The sequence below is a fragment of the Leptodactylus fuscus genome, chromosome 5, assembly GCF_031893055.1.
Source record: "Leptodactylus fuscus isolate aLepFus1 chromosome 5, aLepFus1.hap2, whole genome shotgun sequence".
NCBI lineage: Eukaryota > Metazoa > Chordata > Amphibia > Anura > Leptodactylidae > Leptodactylus > Leptodactylus fuscus.
In genome coordinates, this window is record NC_134269.1 from 128,245,478 (window position 1) to 128,268,795 (window position 23,318).

A 23,318-nucleotide genomic window follows, 5' to 3' on the forward strand; every position below is an offset into this window, starting at 1 on the left:
ATTTTAGACGAATAGTGGATTTCAAATCCGGGTCATATGAGAATGTGAACTTTGTGACTAAGAGACAGGGATAGCTGTACAGGCAGGGATAGCTAGGGATAACCTTTATTTAGGTAGGAATGTTATTAAAAATAACTTTTTGGGGCTCTATCGGGTGTGTAATTGTGATTTTTGTGAGATAAACTTTTTCCCATAGGAATGCATTGGACAGCGCTGATTGGTCGAATTCCGTACTCTGGCCAATCAGCACTGGCTCTGCTGGAGGAGGCGGAGTCTAAGATCGCTCCACACCAGTCTCCATTCAGGTCCGACCTTAGACTCCGCCTCCTCCGGCAGAGCCAGCGCTGATTGGCAGAAGGCTGGCCAATGCATTCCTATGGGTATGCAGAGACTCAGCAGTGTTGAGCCAGTTCTGCTCAACTACACCGTGTTCCGGTCAGCCCATCAGATGTAGCAGAGCCGAGGGTGCACTAGAACCCTTATGCACACTCGGCTCTGCTACATCAGATGTAGCAGAGCCGAGGGTGCACTAGAACCGTTGTGCACACTCGGCTCTGCTACATCAGAGCCGAGGGTGCACTGGAACCCTTGTGCACACTCGGCTCTGCTACATCTGATGGGCTGACCGGCACACGGTGTAGTTGAGCAGAGCTGGCTCAACACTGCTGAGTCTCTGCATACCCATAGGAATGCATTGGCCAGCCTTCGGCCAATCAGCGCTGGCTCTGCCGGAGGAGGCGGAGTCTAAGGTCGGACCTGAATGGAGACTGGTGTGGAGCGATCTTAGACTCCGCCTCCTCCAGCAGAGCCAGCGCTGATTGGTCGAATTCCGTACTCTGGCCAATGCAGTCCTATGGGAAAAAGTTAGCTTGCGAAAATCGCAAGCTGATAGGGATTTCCATGAAATAAAGTGACTTTTATGCCCCCAGACATGCTTCCCCTGCTGTCCCAGTGTCATTCCAGGGTGTTGGTATCATTTCCTGGGGTGTCATAGTGGACTTGGTGACCCTCCTGAGACGGATTTGGGTTTCCCCCTTAACGAGTATATGTTCCCCATAGACTATAATGGGGTTCGAAACCCGTTCGAACACTCGAACAGTGAGCGGCTGTTCGAATCGAATTTCGAACCTAGAACATTTTAGTGTTCGCTTATCTCTACTAATAATATATGAAAAAATATATATATAAGGTCAACATTTTCCTTAGCACTTTATAAATCACGGGGTTCATATACATATAACATTACAGAGCAAGTCAGGGCTTTGTGCAATAGAGCTTGCAATCTGTGAGAAACTGACTCAATCTGTAGAAGTGTTTTACGATTCTGAGAAAATACGGATATGTAGAAGGGAGTTTAAACAGAAGCGTTAGTTCAGGGAGAGTAAATGTAGAAGAGTTTTTGTTTGGAGAATGTGAAAAGCCAGCCTAAAAATATATTTTGAGGGCATGTTTGAAACTGTTTAAAACTGGGTATAATTCGGATTGCCTGTGGTAGCACATTCCAGAGAACTGGTGTAATGCAAGAGAGTATAGGAGAATGAAGTCGGGTATTCAGATGATTGAGGCAGTTTGTTTTAGGTCTTTGGCATAACAAAAAGCAAAGTTAAAGTGGTAGATAGAGATGAGGGAGATGATGTAGGAAGGAGCAGGACTGAAGTGCTTTGTGGCTGAGAATGAGAAGTTTAAATTGTGTTCTATAGAGAGATGAGTCTGCACTCAGACTGCAGAAGGGGAGTTTAGTAAAGCTGAGTTCACACAGGGTTTTTTTGGTCCGGATTTTGACTTTAATGGGAGCCATTCAACTTCTTTTTTCTGCGAGCATTTTTTCCCACGAGCTGCCCTATCTTGCTGCGGATTCCGCAGCTGAATCAGCCGCGGGCGTCTGCAGCGCGACACTCCCTCCCGACTAGGCCCATTTATTTGGGCCTAATCCGGAGCGGAATACCATGACTGGATGCCAGTGCACTGCATTGGCATCCAGTCACGGCTAGCAGTAGGAGGCGTTTTTTTGCAGCAAATTCCTGTACCAAAATACAGTCCAAAAAACTCTGTGTGAACTCACCTTAAGAGGAACACTGATTAATAGGGAGTTACATTAAGGCTAAGGCCCCATGTAATGCTTTTCACAGAAAGCCCTCAGAGGGAAACTCCCATTATACCTTCTTCCATTATACCTATATAGAAACCACCTAGCATTTCTGTAGGTATAATTGACATGCTGCGATTTGCGAAAATGCAAGCATTTTTCAAATCGCATAATTTCCGTATTATTTTCTGCAATGTGTGGATGGGATTAGCCATGACATCAATTTCATCGTGCCTCCAGCACCGTAAAGACTCTGGACCAGAAAAGCAATGTGAGCATAGTGTGTTTTTTTAAATTTTGGTTTGGTAGGAGAGGGAGAGTACACTGTAGGTGCACTTGGAGGGGGACATCAAACTGGGGAGGGGGGCAACTGGAGGGGGACATATTGTATGGGGCCACTAGGGAAGCATTATACTGTGTGAGGGCCAGTAAGTGGGGATTATAATTTGTGGAAGTCACGTATTTCTAAGTGGTGGTGGTGAATGGAGGAGGGGGGCACTTATGAAATCTTTGCACTGGGCCCACCAATGTGTTAAAATGGCCCTGGCTATACGAGTTATTTGTATAGAATTATCGCTATGTTCTTGTTATAAGCATCTATGCCATATCTATCCCATAATATTTGCTTTGCAGCAGCTGCCTGGCACTGATCACTAAAGATAAGCGTACAGTTCACCAAAATCCCCAAGTCTCTTTCAGTTGCAGTCTTCCCAGTAAACTACTATTTAATACATAATCATTAGGGTTGAGCCGATCTTGACTTTTCAGGATCGATTTTAAAATCCGATTTCCGATCATTTTCATTTGAACCCGATCTCGATCCCAATTCTGATCCCAATGCAAGTCGATGGGATTTTTTAATTAATCGGAGATCGTATTTAAAAAGAAATCCTATTCACTATACAGCATGGAATCTAACAATTGTTAGAATCCACGCTGTGTAGTGAATCACTAAGTAGCCAGAGGATTTTTTTTTAATCCTCTGGCTACTTAGTCCCCCCTGGTGTCCACTTACCTCCAGAGATGGCTGGTCCAGTGCCCGGTCCTTCTTTCTTCTTTGCTTCGCTGCTGCTCCCTGCCCCCTCCCTGCCAGGTTATGAGAGTGTGGGCGGGTTAGGAGAGTGTGGGCGGGTACTGGGAGGGGAGACGTCACGTCTCCCCGCCCTGTACCCGCCCACACTCTCCTAAGCCACAAGCCCCGCCTTCCAAGCTCTTTAAACACTAAGGAGGCGGCGCAGCGAGAAGACCAGCGTGGAGCGGCAGCAAGAGGCAGAAGGAGAACACATCGGGCACCGGACCTGCCATCTCTGGAGGTAAGTAGCTACTACAGATGTTTAGTTTAGTCTCCCATTAGAATGAATGGAGGCAGCCAGCAGGGGGTTAAGGCTGTGTGTCGGCTGCTTCCATTCATTCCTATGGACCTGCAGCGGAGCCTTCACACTGAGTATACAGTGTATACTCAGTGTGAAGGCTAAGCAAAGCATTGTGGGAAAAGATCACCGATCTCGATCCCACCTAAAAAGATCGTGTCGTGAAATTTTCTCAGAATCCGATCTTTTCCGAACATGATTGCTCAACCCTAATAATCATACATTTTATTTCTTTAACCTTACATTTATCTATATTTAACAAGTCATATCCATGCTTCTAGTTTTCCCCTGTATTATTGTATTGTCCTCCTCAGTTTAGATTAATTTACAGAGATTAGTATGATCTGCATATATGTCAACTTTGTAAACTTTGTAAAAAGCTTTGTAAACACTCTAAGACAGGGGTTCCCAACCTGTGGGTTACGACCCCTTTGGGGGCTGAACGACCTTTCCGCAGGGCTCGCCTAAGTCCATTGAAAAACACATAATTCGTAAGGTTTTTGGAACCCAGACACCACTCCTCTATCCATCTGCAGTAGGGTCCGCCCACATGCAGATACGCCTACATACAAGTACCCAGAATGATGATGACATTGTACCAACTTAATCACATACACCCCGTACAAATACAGTGTAGGTGACAGAGTTGGCTCCATAATGTACTTATGCGGACCAGTCAAACATGTGTAGAGAGCAGCTATTGTGTTGAAAGCAGCAGTATTGGAGGTTAAAAAAAAAATGAAAAATATGGTTGGTGGTCACCACAACACGAGGGACTGTATTAAAGGGTTGTGGCATTAGTAAGGTTGAGAACCACTGCTCTAAGGGGTCATTAATAAACATGCTAAAAACACAATACTGATTCCCGTGACACCCGCTGGTGCCTGTGACCCAGCTTGAGTACTTATTAACCCTTATTAATATATTTTCCCGCAATTTCAATATTCTCACATTATATACTGGCTTTCTATGTGGTACAGTATCCAATGCCTATGAAAAGTCCAGATACACCATGTCCACCTCATTACCCATGTCCAGACCTCTATAGAAGCTGATCAGATTAGTCTGGAAGGACCAATTCCTCATAAACCTATGCTGGTTGGGTGTTATAAGGTTAATTCCATGGATATACTCAACAGATTGTGTCTAGTACTTGTAACATCCATTTATTGTGCCAATGGGTTTGCTGTATTGACTCGGTAAACTTAAATCAATTGCAGTAATATTCATGGTAGCATTCAGATTTTAGACCCTTAGGCTAAGGCGCCATGTTGCATAATGCAGATAAAAGAAACACTTCGTAAATAAAAAAAAAAAAAAAAAAAAAAAAAAAAAAAAGCAGCGGAAACTCATCACATTTTTAAAGCAGTGTTTTTCATTGTATTTTTGCTGCGTTTGTCTCTGCGGTTTAACTTTATAGCGAGCATTCCCACAGGTAAAAATGGATTTGCTGCCTTTTTCAAGAAAGCAGCTTTTTCGCAGCGTTTTTCTTTTTCTTTTTTTTTTTGTCCACAAATTGTGGATGGGACTAGTCAGAATCTCATTCACTTTGCTGGTACTGTAAAAACTCTGCATTTCTGTAATGCGGGGCCTGGCCTAAGGTGGACTATCGCGACACACAGCTGCTTATTCACAGTTTGCTGTATCAGATAAGCTACTATTTCAATGCTCACAATTAGATATGTGGTTTATGTGTACTAATTTTTTTTTATTATTTTTTAGTACAGATATGCATTTTTGGTTGCTTTAATTTCCTCTGCGCAGTCTTTTCCTCTGCATTCATTTTCTAGAATTTGTATTCATAATTAAGTAATGAAGAAAAAATGAAATGAAAAATGTTTCCAATTAACCTAGTAAAATGATAATGATTACTATTATGACCTAGGTAAATAGCATTTGTAAAATTGAGAAAATGTGCCTTATTGCACTCTCCGCTTGATAGTTAATTGAGCTAATTTTAGAATACTTGTGTCTTCTTTACTATAGAGCTCTGGATTAACATGCTTTTTTATGGTTCATTTCTTCCTATTTTAGTTGTTCACAACAATAGTAATGAAATCTTATTATGTACAATCAATCTTCATGTTGCTACTAGAGATGAGCGAACAGTGTTCTATCGAACACATGTTCGATCGGATATCAGGGTGTTCGCCATGTTCGAATCGAATCGAACACCGCGTGGTAAAGTGCGCCAAAATTCGATTCCCCTCCCACCTTCCCTGGCGCCTTTTTTGCACCAATAACAGCGCAGGGGAGGTGGGACAGGATCTACGACACCGGGGGCATTGAAAAAAATTGGAAAAAGTCATTGGCTGCCGAAATCAGGTGACCTCCATTTTAGACGAATAGTGGATTTCAAATCCGGGTCATATGAGAATGTGAACTTTGTGACTATGAGACAGGAATAGCTGTACAGGCAGGGATAGCTAGGGATAACCTTTATTTAGGGGGGAATGTTATTAAAAATAACTTTTTGGGGCTCTATCGGGTGTGTAATTGTGATTTTTGTGAGATAAACTTTTTCCCATAGGGATGCATTGGCCAGCGCTGATTGGCCAGAGTACGGAACTCGACCAATCAGCGCTGGCTCTGCTGGAGGAGGCGGAGTCTAAGATCGCTCCACACCAGTCTCCATTCAGGTTCGACCTTAGACTCCGCCTCCTCCAGCAGAGCCAGCGCTGATTGGCCGAATTCCGTACTCTGGCCAATCAGCACTGGCAAATGCATTGTATTGGCGTGATGAAGCAGTGCTGAATGTGTGTGCTAACCCTTGTGCACACTCTGCTTCATCAAGCTAATAGAATGCATTGGCCAGCGCTGATTGGCCAATGCATTCTATTAGCCCGATGAAGTAGAGCTGAATGTGTGTGCTAAGCACACACATTCAGCACTGCTTCATCACGCCAATACAATGCATTAGCCAGTGCTGATTGGCCAGAGTACGGAATTCGGACAATCAGCGCTGGCTCTGCTGGAGGAGGCGGAGTCTAAGGTCGGACCTGAATGGAGACTGGTGTGGAGCGATCTTAGACTCCGCCTCCTCCAGCAGAGCCAGCACTGATTGGTCGAGTTCCGTACTCTGGCCAATCAGCGCTGGCCAATGCATTCTATTAGCCCGATGAAGTAGAGCTGAATGTGTGTGCTTAGCACACACATTCAGCTCTACTTCATCGGGCTAATAGAATGCATTGGCCAATCAGCGCTGGCCAATGCATTCTATTAGCGTGAACTGAGTTTGCACAGGGGTTCTAGTGCACCCTCGGCTCTGCTACATCAGATTGCTACATCTGATGTAGCAGTGCCGAGTGTGCATCAGATGTGTAGTTGAGCAAAACTGACTCAGCACTGCTAAGTCTCTGCATTCGCATAGGAATGCATTGGCCAGCCTTCGGCCAATCAGCGCTGGCTCTGCCGGAGGAGGCGGAGTCTAAGGTCGGACCTGAATGGAGACTGGTGTGGAGCGATCTTAGACTCCGCCTCCTCCAGCAGAGCCAGCGCTGATTGGTCGAGTTCCGTACTCTGGCCAATCAGCACTGGCCAATGCATTTCTATGGGGAAAAGTTAGCTTGCGAAAATCGCAAACTGACAGGGATTTCCATGAAATAAAGTGACTTTTATGCCCCCAGACATGCTTCCCCTGCTGTCCCAGTGTCATTCCAGGGTGTTGGTATCATTTCCTGGGGTGTCATAGTGGACTTGGTGACCCTCCAGACACGAATTTGGGTTTCCCCCTTAACGAGTTTATGTTCCCCATAGACTATAATGGGGTTCGAAACCCATTCGAACACTCGAACAGTGAGCGGCTGTTCGAATCGAATTTCGAACCTCGAACATTTTAGTGTTCGCTCATCTCTAGTTGCTACTATTGTATATTAACAGCACATAGATGAGCCAATACTGACTTAGTGCCATTGCTATCCTATTTTTATTAAGTCTGTTGCCAAGTGGACAAAAAATAATTTTCGCTATTGTAATAAAATGGAAATAGCCCACTCCCTAAATCTAGCTATGTATCTTAAATTGCAGAACAAGTCAGATTTTGCAACTTTCCCACAGATTTTCAGCGCCCACCAAATTCCCCATTGAGTTGCACAGAAGGGTTATAGCCTAATGAGCAAAAGATGGATTGGAGAAGTATATTATAAAATATAATGCCACCCCACAGCAGACATTAGACCATTTGCCTATGCATAATATTCGTGATACCCCCTGTACATATCTTTTATTACACATCATAAAGGAGGGTCCCCTGTTAGAGACCCCGCTCTGTGAGTCAGAATTGAAGCGCTGCTCAATGTGAGCTTCTTCTATTCTAGCAAACTTGAGCCATTCTGGAATACCACATTTTTCTTGGATTGGCCACTGCAAGGCCTGACTCGACTCTTTACAATTTACTGCACCAAAAGCAACTGTTTGCCACATCGGTACCAAAAGTAGGACTTGGTAGATCAGCTGATCGCCCGGTGGCTGTATACCGGATGAGACAACCCCTTTAAGGTGTCTTCCCGATAATTACTTTCTTACCTACCGTTACTTCAGAAGTCTGGCATGACATAGCTACCTACTGTATATCTTGCAACTGTGCTCATATTTATAGTTGACATTCCAAGGATAAATCAGTTGTGCAGAATGAAATACAGTAAGTGAATGGCATGGCCTTACCTTTCTGTACAATAAATCAGGCATCGTCATGCTTCTTTGATATGACAGTCCCCTGTGTCTTCCTTCTCACTTGTCATTAGTTGCTCCTCTGGCTCTTCTCTGTCACTGGTGTGAAATGCCCAAGTAACTTTTAATATGACAGCCATATTTACATTTTTTGGAGATACACAATCTTTTCTGACAACCTAGGCAGACTATTAAATATCAACACATATAGCCATGTTACATCTTTTAACTCAGCGATGCAAGGTGTCATTTAAAAAACAGATACTGTTCATCTTGGATCACATCACATTTCTGTACTTTTTTTCCTAACTTTGAGCATAGATTCCACGGGGTTTATATGGTCCATTTTTACTCAATCTTTCTAATAATTATAGAAAAAGATGTGGCAAAAGGATAACATTAGAAATCCAATGGCTCCCTGGTAAAACGTTACCTTGTGAAGATGGCTCAATACATTCTTGTGACTTTGCTTTAAATACTGGAATACTTCTGTTTCTTATTACTGTGATATTTAAATAGGCTTTGTACTTTCAACCAATGCTGCATATATCAGTAGTATGAGCAAATATAAAAAAAACCTTTGCAATATAACTTAACAAGCACATTTACTATCCATCTACCCCTCCACTTTCTAAACCGCTCTTGCTCCCGAAATGAAAGACGAGACAGGCTTTAAGATTGGATTTTATACTGCCCATAGAAGTCTGTGCAGAGGAAAGGGGCATGATAAGGGTGCTGAAGGGCAGCAGACAAACTGTATGTACTTTGTGCTACTTCTCGTGTGTGTGTTGAAAAATTAGTTTTTTTTACTCTGTGTATAGTTTAGCAGCCATCTAGCCAGCCGCAGGGCAGGGAAAACTAACAATTATTGTAAGGATTGGAGTCAGGGTCAGGCAGTGCAAAGTGACACAGCTGGGAAAGCAACACTGTGCAACTAATGACAAAAGGGGTCGCAGGCCCTGCAGCTATAACTATGCTGTAGTATCTGAGATGAGGCAGACCAATGCACTTCCTAATTGAAGTGCGCCTACCACGACTCCTTGCGCTTCTATCCGGCGGCTAGGATAAGGGAAGAGGAGGCCCTGAAAGTGCTAGGGACTGGAGTCACAGGGGTCACACCTAAACAGAAAGCACAGTGTAACTGCAATGCAAAACAAAAAACTAAACCGCATGGAACCAGGAAGGACTACAAGTCCCAGCAAGACACAGAAGAGAAGGCGAGGTCAGACAAGCAAGAGGTCAATCCAGGAGATATAATAAAAGGTACCAAATCAAAAGACAAGGGATAGTCAAAAATACAAGCCGGGTCTAAAAACCAAGAAACATATGGAATACAGACAGACAGGGAATCAGACTGAGCAGGGGACCAGGAAACACAAAGTGAATGGCTGGCAAGGATCCATGCCTGGGTGGGGATTAAATAGCAGCAGAGAAAAAACACACCTGATGGCTAACGGCATGGAGACTGAGAGCAAGGAAAAGATTAACCCTTAATGACCTAAGCACACCCAATAGAACTCCTAACACGTCTCCCAGGGAGACGCCGCGCAGCAAGGAGACCGCGGCGACTCCGTATCCTGACAATTATACTGAAAAGTGTCATAAAAAGCCTAGGAACCAATCACAGCTCAGCTTTCATTTTCTATTCTGCTCTTGAAAAATAAAAGTTGTACAGTGATCCTAGTTGCTCACAGTCTGTGGAAGAGGGCACAGCCAATCACAAAGGGGGCAGGATTTGAACAAACTTAACACCAGTCTTGGTTGGTTTTGGATGTTTGTTTCCAAAGATTTAAATAGGAAAACAGTGCCTCTGCTTGTTGCCCTCCCGGGGCAGCCCCCTTAAACATCATGCCTGACTTTTTCAACAAACTTTTAATGCTATGATGCGAGGTTTAGCCAAATCAGTATCCCAGCTGTGAACAGCGCTGTTTTGATCTGGTTGGATCTCCTCAGCACAGTGTAGGGAAAACTGATTTGGCAGCGATGAGAGACTTCTAGACCAGGTTCTGGGAATATTATCACTTCTTAAGGAGAGATCACCTTCACAGGCATATGGAGTCTTACAAAAGCCTTTTTTTTTGCTCCACTGGGGGATTATGGGAAAAATATGCAAATCTGTTTTCCAAGATGTAAATAGGAAAACAGTGCCTCTGTTTGCTGTCCTCTAGGGACAGCCCCCTTAAACATCAGAGGCACTGTTTTCCTATATACATCTTGGAAAACAGATTTGCATATTTTTCCCATAATCCCCCAGTCTCAGGCAAAATTGAGGCAGAATCTGCTACAGACTTTGTGGTAGAACCCACCCTAAAAATCAGTGGCACGCTTTCTGCCTAGAGGATTTGTCAGTTTGACCACTTGACAAGATAAACAGTCTTATTTTGTGATGGTTGATAACTTATCCATGTTCAAGAATGACCTGGATGCCTTTCTTGAATATATAGGAATCACAAGTTTTAAGAACTGGAATGTTGGGATGGGATAGAATGTTGATTGAGGAAATTTGTTTTGATTGCCATATTTGCATTTGGGAAGGAAGTTTTTATCCTAATATAGGGTGGTTGGCATCCTGCTCATACTGTTTTTTTTTGTTTGTTTGTTTGTTTTTTAAATATTAGAGATTATAGCCAAAAGTGAAGTCAAACCGCATCCGTAGTCATGGTTTTCTTGATTAAAACATCCTTATTTATTAGTCCATAATTAAAAATATGTACAAAACCTGAAACCAGTGAAAAAACATATAGCACTTACACCATGATGAGACAGACGTATAGACAACGACAAACTGGGTACCTACGCGTTTCAAGGCCGTAGCGCCTTCCTCATGGTTTGTCTTGCCATGAGGAAGGGGCTACGGCCTTGAAACGCGTAGGCACCCAGTTTGTCGTTTGTCGTCTATACGTCTGTCTCATCATGGTGTAAGTGCTATATGTTTTTTCACTGGTTTCAGGTTTTGTACATATTTTTAATTATGGACTAATAAATAAGAATGTTTTAATCAAGAAAACCATGACTACGGATGCGGTTTGACTTCACTTTTGGCTCTAAGGCTTTTGCAGCAGACCCATACCGGAGGGTTTTTTGTCAATCCAGCACAGAGTGTGGCATGTATTAGTGTCCACAGAAATATACATCTTGGCTGTGTGTACACGTGTTGCTATTAGAGATTATAGATTTGGGCTTGATGGACTGTCTATCCAATGTTATTACTAACGTTCTAAGCATTACTGTCATTTAAAACCATGCAATTCCTAACTAAAAAAAGGACCGTGTAAACTCAGCCTTACCCACAGTTTTCAGGAAGCCTACAAACATTCCTTTTGATAATTGTCCTGTAATAGGTCCTTTTAAGTATTATTACCGGGGTGCTAACATGTTGGTTTCTATGGTTTTATAGGCTATACCATAAATGCCTAATAAAGTACAGTTCTCACCTTAGAGTCCATCATTTACCTCAATAAATGAGCTTGTAGTGAAAGGAGAGAGAGTTGGGCATGCACGGGTTTCTCCATTCACGGGAGAAAGCTGGACCATTGGACACTAATTAATTATTTTGTGGCCCTGATATGTATTTAGAATGTTTATGTACCCTATTCTCTTTATTAAAACTGACATGAAGTGAATCATGTCAGGTAAATTTTGTATTGCTCAAGTATATGTTATATGAATTTTTAGCCGACTTCGGCTTTAGTAATGGATGCATAAAATGTTGCATCACAGTAGGATACTAGTAAATTTGGTTTGGCTAGGATATGGCCCTTTTCACTGAAAGACTGAATTAAAATTTAAGTGATATTTGCTACAGGGATCTCCATAGAAATTGTATTATAGTTAGTTTAAGACCTTTTTTCCCCATCCTACAGCTCAATAGAAAGAAATAAGTAATCCTCTTATTGCTTCTCAAACAATCTTTATGGAACAGCTTCTATGTTTATTAACCACTGCATAGCATAATGGAAAAAAAAAAAAAGTTTTAAATTTTTGCAATACAATTTAAATATTGGCATATATTTATTTGGGAGGAGGCATCCAGTCAATAAATAGAAGTTACCTGAAACCAATAATGTCCAATAATTGATAAATAAAAACATAATCCTTATGGAACTAAAGGATTATCGCTACAATATTAGAGAAAATATTTAAGGAAAAAGGCGGGGGATTTTCAGCTTTACTGAGGGATCAATTTAGAGCTTGCTGCCTTTAGAAGTCTGTTGCGAGAGGAGGTGACTAGTTGTTTTGATGTCTCCCATATACCACACGCATGGAAAATACGTGATCCTGTGCAAAATGGGCAGTTATGAATTTTTATTTTTTTTTTCAATGTAGATTGTGGGCCCCATATAGGGATCACAATGTATTTTTATTTTTTTATTTTACTCTATCAGTATGTCTTTGTATAATGGGAGGAAGTCCACACAAACACAGAGAGAACATACAAACTCCTTGCAGATGTTGCTCCTGGCGGGATTTGAACCCATAACTCCAGCGCTGCAAGGCTGCAGTGTAACCACTGAGCCACCGTGTTGCCCCTTATGAATATTATCAGTGAACATCAGCCAACATACATGACCACTGCTCCTTTCACTTTTATATGTCTGTCTGAGATAGCTGAGTACTGTATGGTCTTTCATCAGGCACTCCCGTCTCTTTCAGAGAAATTTGTGACCCTCACTGATCAGACACTTATCCTTTTTCCTGTGGATTATGGGTTAGGTGTCATTTGTTGGAGAGACCTTTTATGCAAAATTTATTAAGTAACATTAAAAAATTGCTATCTTATGAATTTTTTTGTGTAACAACTGAAATTGCTATTATTAGGTAGTTGCTAGGATTTATTATAATAAAGGATATATAAGAATTGTTGTTTTTACAGGCCTGACGGAATTGGGACTGTTACGGTCGAGGAGCGAGATCGGTTTGAAGAGATTAAAGATCGGCTTGCTGTACTTTTAGAGAATCAGATAAGTCACTTTAGGTATTTTATCTTCCAAAATGCTTTTAATGGTGTTTGTGTGCTCAACATTTAACTTAACAATACTACAAGTTCACAGGTTCTTAATTGCGGTTTCTGTTGCAGGTATAAATATACAATTGCATTATATATAAGCAGATAGTGGGTGCGTTAATGTTGACGTCCCTGTTTAAAATGCACCTATCCCGTGATTGATACCTTTTAAATATTTCATTCACTGATGGTAATAAATTGCTGATCAGTGGAGGTCCAGCCATTGAATTTCCCACCATCCCCAAGAACAGGCCCCCGTTTTCCCCATATAAATTGAATGAGATTGTGAATTCCAACACCAAGCACTGCATCATATTTGACATTTGCGTTCTAACAGTATATTCAGTTTATTGTAGTTAAGGTTTCTACTGTACAAGTTTCTAATTAGTGTCTAGTATGTACTAGGTATAATCCCAAACAAGACAACTCTGCAAAAAGGGCTACATTATTTACATCTGATGTGATCCTAATGACACTTTAGAACTTGCCCAGTGGGACCTCTTTATCCAGGGTTTTATGGGTAATCCCGGATCTATAATAATCATTTATAAACCGGGTGGCATGGTAGTTAAGGTGTGTAAACAAAGTATGGAGCAGTTGGAGGATTATGGAAAATCTATGAGAAATTATTATTGTGGGAGTACATGAAAAATGATTTTTTTTTTATTATTATAATTAAAAGATGGATTATGGGTATTGTTAACTTATTCTTTGTTACCAATTAAGACATGTGAAATGCATTGATGCTAATGACTTTAAGCTTTTCATTAAGGGACATTTTAATTAGAGGGCGAACATGCTTTTTCTGTAACTTTAATTTTCTAAGCTTAATTCTGCATAGAAATAAATGCTGCATGTAAATAAATAGCACAAAAGTAAATGGCCATAAAAGAAATTGGTACATGACCTGAAGACTTTCTTAACCCTTATGAAGCTGTGATGTGACATATTTCAGTGTTTAGCTAATTTGCTTGGATCTTCCAGGCATTCAGCAATATGTCTTTTATGAGACTTGATGTTTGTACAGCTTTCTGGTTACTTGAATGAACTTTTCCTACATCTTTGAAAATCTGTGTAAAGATAAGGCTTTACATGTAAAACCCCTTAATGCAAATGTGTTGTCAGGAAATGAATGCCTGTATACATCAAGTTTATATGCTAAATATATCTTTTAAAGAATTTTTGTTGAATTTTTATATTTTTTTTGTTGTGTTTTAATCCATGTTAATGTGCATGTTTAAAAATCCTGAAATCATGTATCCTTCCATATAGCTGCTCAGCTTATATAGGATTGACACTTCCTGCTCTGTAGAGATCATGTTTGTCATTTCATTATCAAAGATTACAATAAAAGGTATAGAAAGTTAAGACAGGACAATGGGTAGGTTGCAGCCAACTGAATCAACAGAACTGTAGAGAAGAGGAGCCCAGAAACTTAGAGAAAAAGAAATACTTAGTAGAATGTCCACAGCAGTGCTCTCATACTCAGTATAATAGAACATCAGCGCCCCCACAGGTACTATAACAGCCTCCACATATAAAATAATGCTCCCCACATATAATAAAATGGTTCCCAGTGATGTTTAAGGAGCGAGAGGTAAATTGAATTTATTACATATCACTGGGGTGGATTAAGGTTACCGTGGAACTCTATTAAGAAAGCTCCCCACCATTCATGCCATAGATCCCTGTTACAGAATAATGTCCCATAGCAACCCTCCATACAGTATAATGTCTCATAGTGTAACTCCACACAGTATTATAAAACTAGAGTGGCCCTACATACCGTATAATGTCCAATAGTGCCACCCATATAATATAATATCACACAGTTGCCCCTCCTTACAGTATAATGTCCAGCAGTGGCTCTTACATTACTAAAAATGTAAAAATCCCACACATAAGCATTTTCTAACAATTTTGGCCCAAAATTTTGCAGAACCACTAGTCTAGAAGGATGAACACGGTAATGTCATTTGGCTTTCACAGTGGATCATTATCTACTTTGGTTAGGATGTGGTTGGAAGCCAGATTGTAGCAAATAAAAAAGAAACTTAGATGAGAAGTAGGAGGACAGTTCAAGGTGGATATGTACAAGATGTTTTGTGGCAAACAGTAGTAATGAAATGGGATAATAGCTGGACAGGTGGAGAGATGACTTATTAAAGAGAGGTGTGAAGGATGCATGTTTATATATGAAGCAGAAGATGCCACTGTTAGAGGTTGAAGTTCCGGGTTAGGCCTAGAATAAGAACAGGAATAATTTGGGGATTAGATTGGATCAAGTGTGCAGGTGGCGGTATGGTGCCTCTAAAACTCTCACATACAGGTCCCCATGACACAGTATAACACTGAATGCTGTTAACAGTAGTTCAGCAAGATAGCTGTCCTTGTAACCATGTAAAGAAAATGTAATAAGAAATCCAGTATCAGAATAAAAACAATCTGGAAATAAATAATATTTATAAGTATCTGCTGTTAATTAGCAAAAACTGTAGATGATACATTCTAGGTAAGAGTGCCACCAAATTTAACCTTATATGATTTTCCTATGTGGAACATGTCAACTATCAATAGCTTAGGTGCTAAATGTTAGATTGCTGGGTATCCTAATAGGTAATTATGATTTCATGGAGTATCCTCATCTATTAACTAGAGTTGACTGCAGCTACAAAGAGTGTCTTCAACTCTGGAAGACCCAGCATGTCTGTTTCTAATTGTAACAGCTCCTTTATTTCAATAGGATGTGTGTAAAAATCTACTTTATTCTTTTTGGGGGTCTTGATGTTTGTTTTGTTTCTAATTATCCTTCATTAATTGTCTGGTAAAATTTCTGTCTTTAGTAATTACTGTATTTGTTTTTTTCTGTTTTGGTTGTTCTAAGTTTCTGATTAGCAATATGCAATAATGTTTACGACATTGCACTTTCTATAACAAAACAAAGTGTCAAACCGCTCAGAAATAAGTTTAGACTTATGCCTGTTTATTTACAGGTATTGTTTCCCTTTCGGAAGACCAGAAGGCGCTCTGAAGGCCACATTATCTCTACTAGAACGAGTAAGTCATGTTATTGAATCTTCTGGCTAACATTGGGTGTAAAACGGGTCTAATGGTGGCTTCATAGTTGCATTGTGCTCTCAAAGGAACAGAAAAACGGAGAGAAACTGATCGGTTTAAACACCCAATGATTTCAGTTATCAGTATGCTTCTGTTCTATCAGGTTTAAGATTTTTAGAATTGAGGAAAAATCCTGCAAACCTGGCATTTTCCTCCATTAAATAAGCTGATGCTAACAATCTGAATGACAACGTATTCAAGTAATAATTGAAATCATTGGGTGTTCAAGGACAGTACAACGCTAGGCTGTGATGAACACCCTTCTGAGAATGGGGAGATATCAGTGCCAAGATTAACACTCTGGGGCACACACAGGGAAAGCCGACAGTGTGCTAAATTCAGCGCGCTGTCAGCTCTCTAGCGGTATATAAAACCGCATACACATGAGGACATAAAAGCTCCTCTTTAAATTCTGTTTTCTGTGATGTAGCAGAATAACAGAATGGCTGATGTAGATGTGATCACAGGCAAAAGTGCTTCTGGGTAGTTCAACAGTGCAGCTTAAAAATAAGGTACAGTATTTAGAGTAATACCATTACATGTACACAGAAAGGCTATACGTTGCAAACAGTCTTCCCCCTTGAGTCTTATACAGAAGGTTGAATATTCGTTGTTTTTAGTACTCTGTGAAGCCCTTTGTTCCTGCTCCTTTGCTTTAGCGCTCTACATTTGTGTGGTTATGTTTCATTGCTTTTTGTATTCCTAAAGGTTAGGGTATCAGGAAGTATACATGATTTAGAAACGTGTGCATCTTCCTGCCACCTCTGTTGCATGTTCTGCTTGAGAAGTTTGCTGAAAAGCTCACTTGCAGACCACTAACTCTATGGCAAGCAGGGGCAGGCCTAGCAGCCATGCACAGAGTGTCAGTCACTTATTTGAACTGTGCACGTAATCTGTAGGTGCATGCACAGTGTGAACTTTCACAGACAAAGTTTTTTTTCCTGCTGAACCCTATGGATCTTGAATGACAACCCTGATCCCGGATACTGTGTTTTTTTGTTTTTATGTTGGTGCTGTTGTTGTACCATAGGCATAATGACTATTCTGTGTTATCCTTTTTGATGACCTGTCCTTATGATAGGTCATTCATTTCAGATTGGTGGGGGACTGACCTCTGCCAAACCCATCAATCAGCTTTTCCTAGCAGGCACAGGAACAAACACAGATATACTGTAGCTTGTGCAGATATATCATTTCGTGTATACCTATAATAGGAAGCTCACAATAATAATTTTAAATGAGAGCAAATCTAATTTTCATATATTTTGAAACATAGTAAAATCCACCAGTATTTAGGCAGAATTTGGCCAAATAATAGGCTAACACGCCTTGTGCCACATTTATTATTCTTTTATGACTTATTTGACCTCACGAAAGCAAGAATACCCCAAGATGCAGCATTGAGCACCAAAAATGTGCTGCATTGTTTTGGCATAAACTAAGCCAACTAATAGGAGTGTAAAGTTAAATAGTCTGATAATGCAACAAATTCTCTAACAGCCAGAGAAAGGCATAGGTTTCGATTCCGTATACAAAAAAAGTTATAGGAAATCTGTTGTGCCAAGTTCTTGATCTCCAATCCCCCTTTTTTAAAAAATTGGTAAGATGGTTGGAAAAGAACAAAGTGGTGCCTTTTTTTGGTGCAAAACGTCTGTGTGACAAAATAACTGTCTTTTACACCAGAACACCGGCGGGCTTAGTTTAATAAATCCTCTGATACTGTTTTATTGGGTAGATGTTGTTCTTTAAATGACACATTTGGTAGTTCTGCATAGCAATTACATTGTATGAGTACTCTACCAGATATACATTGTCTAATTAAATTAACATCTTTTTATATGAGCTGATGCAAATATAACATGAACAATTACATTTTCAAACAATTATTTATGTTCTAATGAAGAATCTGGAATATTTGAAAAGCACATTCAATTTTAATGATTTTATGGTTATATGAATATATAGATACATCTATATATATATTGGTTAAGTAACAAAGTAAAATAGGAGAAGCAGCAATTTGTAGTCAACACATTGGCAGCCATATCCTAAACATTACAGAACCTACTATATACTTTAGTGTAATAATTTGTATGATCTAATTTCACTTCTGCAGAGATGGATATAATTTTATTAACTGTAATTAAATCCTTAATTAATGTATAGAAAGTACAAATGTGATCTAACCATTAGCAGCTGATGTGACACTGACATTTTGTAACTGTAACACTGAATAGATTCATGGCTTAACTCTTGAAGTCTTTATATAGTGAGACCTGCGTGCCCCCAATTATTAGTATTTCCCGTGGAAAACAGGACAATCTGAAAAGCTTGAAACTCACTGGAAAACAAAAAAATGCTGTAAACTTTATTTAAAAAATAAGTTTTACCTTCATTATTATTACCTGTTTGGTTGCACATATATACAGTCATGGCCATAAGTGTTGGAACTCCTGAAATTTTTCCATAAAATTAAGCATTTCTCCCAGAAAAATTAATGCAATTACACATGTTGCAATTACATATGTTTTGTTATACACCTGTTTATTTCCTGTGTTTTTTGGAACAACACAAAAAAAACTCAGAAAAAAAGATATAATTTCACAAAAAAATTAGCTGGAAAAATTACTGGCACCCTCAACTTATTCATATTTGGTTGCACAATCTTTGGGGGGAAAAATAACTGAAATCAGTCACTTCCTATAACCAAGATTTGTATACCTGGACTATAACTGGACTTTTAGACCACAATTCTTCTGGACCACAATTCTTCTGGACCACTCTTCTTCTGGACCACTCTTCTTCTGGACCACTCTTCTTCTGGACCACTCTTCTTCTGGACCACTCTTCTTCTGGAACACTCTTCTTCTGGAACACTCTTCTTCTGGACCACTCTTCTTCTGGACCACTCTTCTTCTGGACCACTCTTCTTCTGGACCACTCTTCTTCTGGACCACTCTTTTTTTTTATTAACTGCTCCAGATCTCTCGTATTTCAAGGGTGCCTTTTCCCAACAGCAATTTTAACATCTCTCCACAGGTGTTCAGTGGGATTTAGAGCTGTACTCATTGCTGGCCACTTCAGATCTATCCAGCACTTTGTTTCTGGGTACTTAAAGTATGTTTTCTGACACTGGGCCCTACATTGCGACCCAAAATCCTTTGGTAACCTTCAGATTTCATGATACCTTGGACACAGTCAAGGCACCCAGTGCCAGAGGCAGCAAAACAACCCCCAACACATCTTTGAACCTCCACCATATTTGCCTGTTGGTACTGTGTTCATTTCTTTGTAGACCTCATTCTGTTTTCGGTAAACAGCAAAATTCTGTGCTTTACCAAAAAAATCTATCTTTATCTCCTGTTCACAAGACATTTTTCCAGAAGGATTTTGGTTTACTATTGTACATCTTGGCAAACTGCAGTCTAGCTCTTTTATGTGTCGACAGTGGGATCTTCTCTGGTCTCCTGCCATAGTGTTTCATTTCATTCAAATGTTGATGGATAATTTGCACTAACACTGATGCACCATTAGCTTGCAGGACAGCTTGAATTTCTTTGGAACTTGATTGGGGCTGCTTATCTGCCATCCTGACTTTCCAGCGTTGCAACCTTTCATCTATCTTTCTCTTCCATCCACCTCCAGGGAAATTAGATACAGTGCCATGGGTTGTAAACTTCTTGACTATGTTGTGCACTGTGGACACCTCAAGATCTTTGGAGATGGACTTGTAACAATTTTGGTCCTCAAGTCTTCTTTCTATTATCCTTGCTTTGTGGCTCACACAGACACACAATGTAAAGTTTGAGTCAATTTCTCTCCTTTTTATCTGGTTTTCGTTGTGATTTTTATATTGCCCACACCTGTTACTAGCAACAGGTAAGTTTGAAGAAACATCACATGCTTGAAACAAAATTATTTTCCAACAATTCTGTCTGTCCATTTTTAGAGTTTTGTGTGAAATTATGTCCAAATAAATTTTATTTTTCAGGATTTTTTGTGGTGTTCCAATAAATAATTCTTCAATAAAAAATAAATGTGTATAACAAAACGTGTTATAGCAGTAATTTTCTAAAAGGAATACTTTATTTTCTTCACAAATTTCAGGGGTTCCAACTCTTATCTCCATGACTGTATAACTTACTGAAGTAAACAAAAGACTGTATAACTTACTGAGTCATTTGTATCTTTTTATCAGTATAGTTTTTTGTTTTTATTCAATGCATATGCAACAAATGTATGTAATAATTTGAGAATATTTTTCTTTAGATCCAGTAAGGAATGGGCATTTTACATATTAACTTAAAATGTATAAAGTTTTTTTATATAATGTAGTTCTCCGGTATGTTAGTACACTATCCTCTTTGCCACTATATGCCCCATACACATTAAAAAAAAAAATCAACTGAACCAAAAGAATATCTGATGTGTCTGAGGGCCACCCAACTGTCCACTCACAGATGGTGTTTTGTGGGGGGAAGGCAGGGAGATCAAGCATGTTAAACTTTAACACCCGATATTCTCCCTGGAGCTAGAAGTGTCTCTGCAGTGGCTTACTCCTCTCTCTGTATACATTTACAAGCATGGCTAAACCCAGAGTTCATGTTCATGAGGAAGTCAGATGTAATAGCATTCTGATGGAAAGTGCTTATTTAAAGGATTTTGAACATGTATTGGACACACAGGCTTCTGTTAGGGCAGAAGCCTTTGTGTTAAACAGCTCTTGGGTTTTTCTTAGGTCCACAAGACTGAATGAACAACCAGGTAAGATATAGCTTGTGTTTAGACATTCAGCACCCATGCAAGGCCTATGTCAATGTCATAATCTTGGTGTAGAGTCAGGTGCTAGAGACTGTCATCATTTCGAAGAGAAATACATTCACTTAAATTAGTGTTAAACTACGTGTCTTCTTTCCTTTGTGAACACTCATGTAACTGCTCTGTCTCGTTAGAAGAGTCTTATATTTTGCTATAATGTTTCCAAAACTTTTTTTTTTTTGCTTCACAAACTGTGTTGCATTACAATTATGCCCCATTCACTTGAATGGGGCTGGACTGCAGTACCCAACATAACAAGAGTTCCTAGAAAGACCCTTTTTTCTAATCCCAAACACCACCTTTATGTAAAATTCAGAAATAAATCACAATATAATATACCGTATTTTTCGGACTATAAGACGCACTTTTTTTCCCCAAAATTTGGGGGGAAAAGAAGGGTGCGTCTTATAGTACGAATGTGGCGCCTGGCATCCGCTGTAATAGAGAGGCAGAAGCCGGCAAGTGATAGACGCCATTACAGGTGCCGGGGCCTGCGACATCGCTGCGCTCCTCTGCCCTGCATGAAGCCAGCAGCGGGAGGAGTGATGCTGCTATTCCGCTCCTCCGTCCCCCTGCCCCTGGCTTCATGCAGGGCAGGGCAGGGCAGCGATGTCTCAGGCCCCGGCGTCTATCCCTCCCCGGCATCCGCCTCTCTAGTACAGCGGATGCCGGGTCAGTATCGGTGGATCCTTCTCCCCCGGGGCCGGTCCCCACCGGCCCCGTACCTGTAAAGTTGCAGGCCGGCTCCTGCGCGACGATATCGCAGGAGCCGACCTGTTCGGGTGACAGCCGGGAGCCTAATGAGGCTCCCAGGCCTGTCACTGCTGTATTAGTATTGCGGCTGGTCTCTATGACCAGCCGTAATACTAATAGACAGAATGTCCCATAGACGGCAATACAGTTGTCTTGCCGTCTATGGGACTTGCAATCAAGTGACCGCAGGTTCAAGCCCCCGGGGGGAATAAAATAGTAAAAAAAAACAAAAAAAAAAACCTTTAAAAATATGAAATAAATAAAAGTTCTAAATCACCTCCTGTCCCTAGAATATATATATAAAAGTAGAAAATCATATATCATAAACCACCGGGTTTTTTTTCAATAAAAGGTGATCTAAGAAATAGATATTCCCCAAAATGGTATAACTAAAAAGTACTTCTGGCCCCGCAAAAAAAAACACTCTATGCATCCCCGTACAGCTGCAGGGTCACCTGTCAATGTGGCCTTGCAGCTGTTGCAAAACTACAACTCCCATATATTAAATATTTTACCATTTTTTGCTTCAAAAATTTTTTCCCCTATTTTCCTCCTCTAAAACCTAGGTGCGTCTTATAGTCCGAAAAATACGGTAATTTCTTGTGAACACTACACCATTCCCCTGCCACTTCTGCTATTTGTTCCTACTGTACTCTGTATTCTAAATATATGTGACATCAGTTCATATGACCATAGCAGGTGACCAGTGCCTACTGCAATGACTTTTCATCCACACTGGAATCCGGTTTAGGCTAAGGTCCGACGTGGAAACACATCAAATTCTTGAAGCAGAATTTGCTGCAGTGTTTGGGGTTTTATATAGCCAAAGTCATGAGTGGCTTGACAAGTAATGGAACACATAAAAGAAACACAGACTTTTCTCTTCTGTTAAATCCTCTCCTGACTTTGGTTAAAAAAAAAAAACACAAATTCTGCAAACACAAAATTCTGAGTTTGCAGAACTTGGGGCCTCGGCCTTAGGCTAAAGCCCCACATGGCGGAAACGCAGCTTTTTTTGTTGCAGATTTTGATTCAGTTTATTGAGCCAAAGTCAGGAGTGGATTGAGCAGAAGGGAGAAGTATAAGAACTTCCAATATATTTCCCATTCCTTTTGTAGCCATTCTTGGCTTTGGCTCAAAAAAACCACAACAAATTCTGCAACAACAACAAAAAAAAGCTGCGTTTCCGCGATGTGGGGCTTTAGCCTCAAAGTGGAAGAGTACTTTATTACAAAGAAATGCCTTCAAGATTATGGTGACCTAAATAAACTGTTGGGGTTTTTTTTGTTTGTTTTATAGGAAACTGTACTACAAAACCAACTGTAAATAACCACATGCAAAATATAATTATACATTTTTTTTATTATTATTTAGGTTTTGATGAAAGACATTGCAACTCCTATACCTGCTGAAGAAGTTAAAAAAGTTGTAAGAAGGTGTCTTGAGAAAGCAGCCCTGATCAATTATACCAGACTTACAGAATATGCCAAAATTGAAGGTT

The 23,318-nt window shown here is 40.3% G+C and overlaps 1 protein-coding gene across 4 annotated transcripts in view; it reads left to right on the forward strand.

Moving 5' to 3' along the window:
- CADPS2 (calcium dependent secretion activator 2) overlaps positions 1-23,318 on the forward strand; it is a 283,863-nt gene that overhangs the window by 138,650 nt on the left and 121,895 nt on the right. For all 4 annotated transcript variants that reach the window (XM_075274223.1, XM_075274224.1, XM_075274225.1 and 1 more), the window contains exons 14-16: positions 12,998-13,099; positions 16,123-16,186; positions 23,192-23,315. In XM_075274223.1, the coding sequence (XP_075130324.1) occupies positions 12,998-13,099; positions 16,123-16,186; positions 23,192-23,315 (290 nt within the window). The remainder of the gene's footprint in view (positions 1-12,997; positions 13,100-16,122; positions 16,187-23,191; positions 23,316-23,318) is intronic.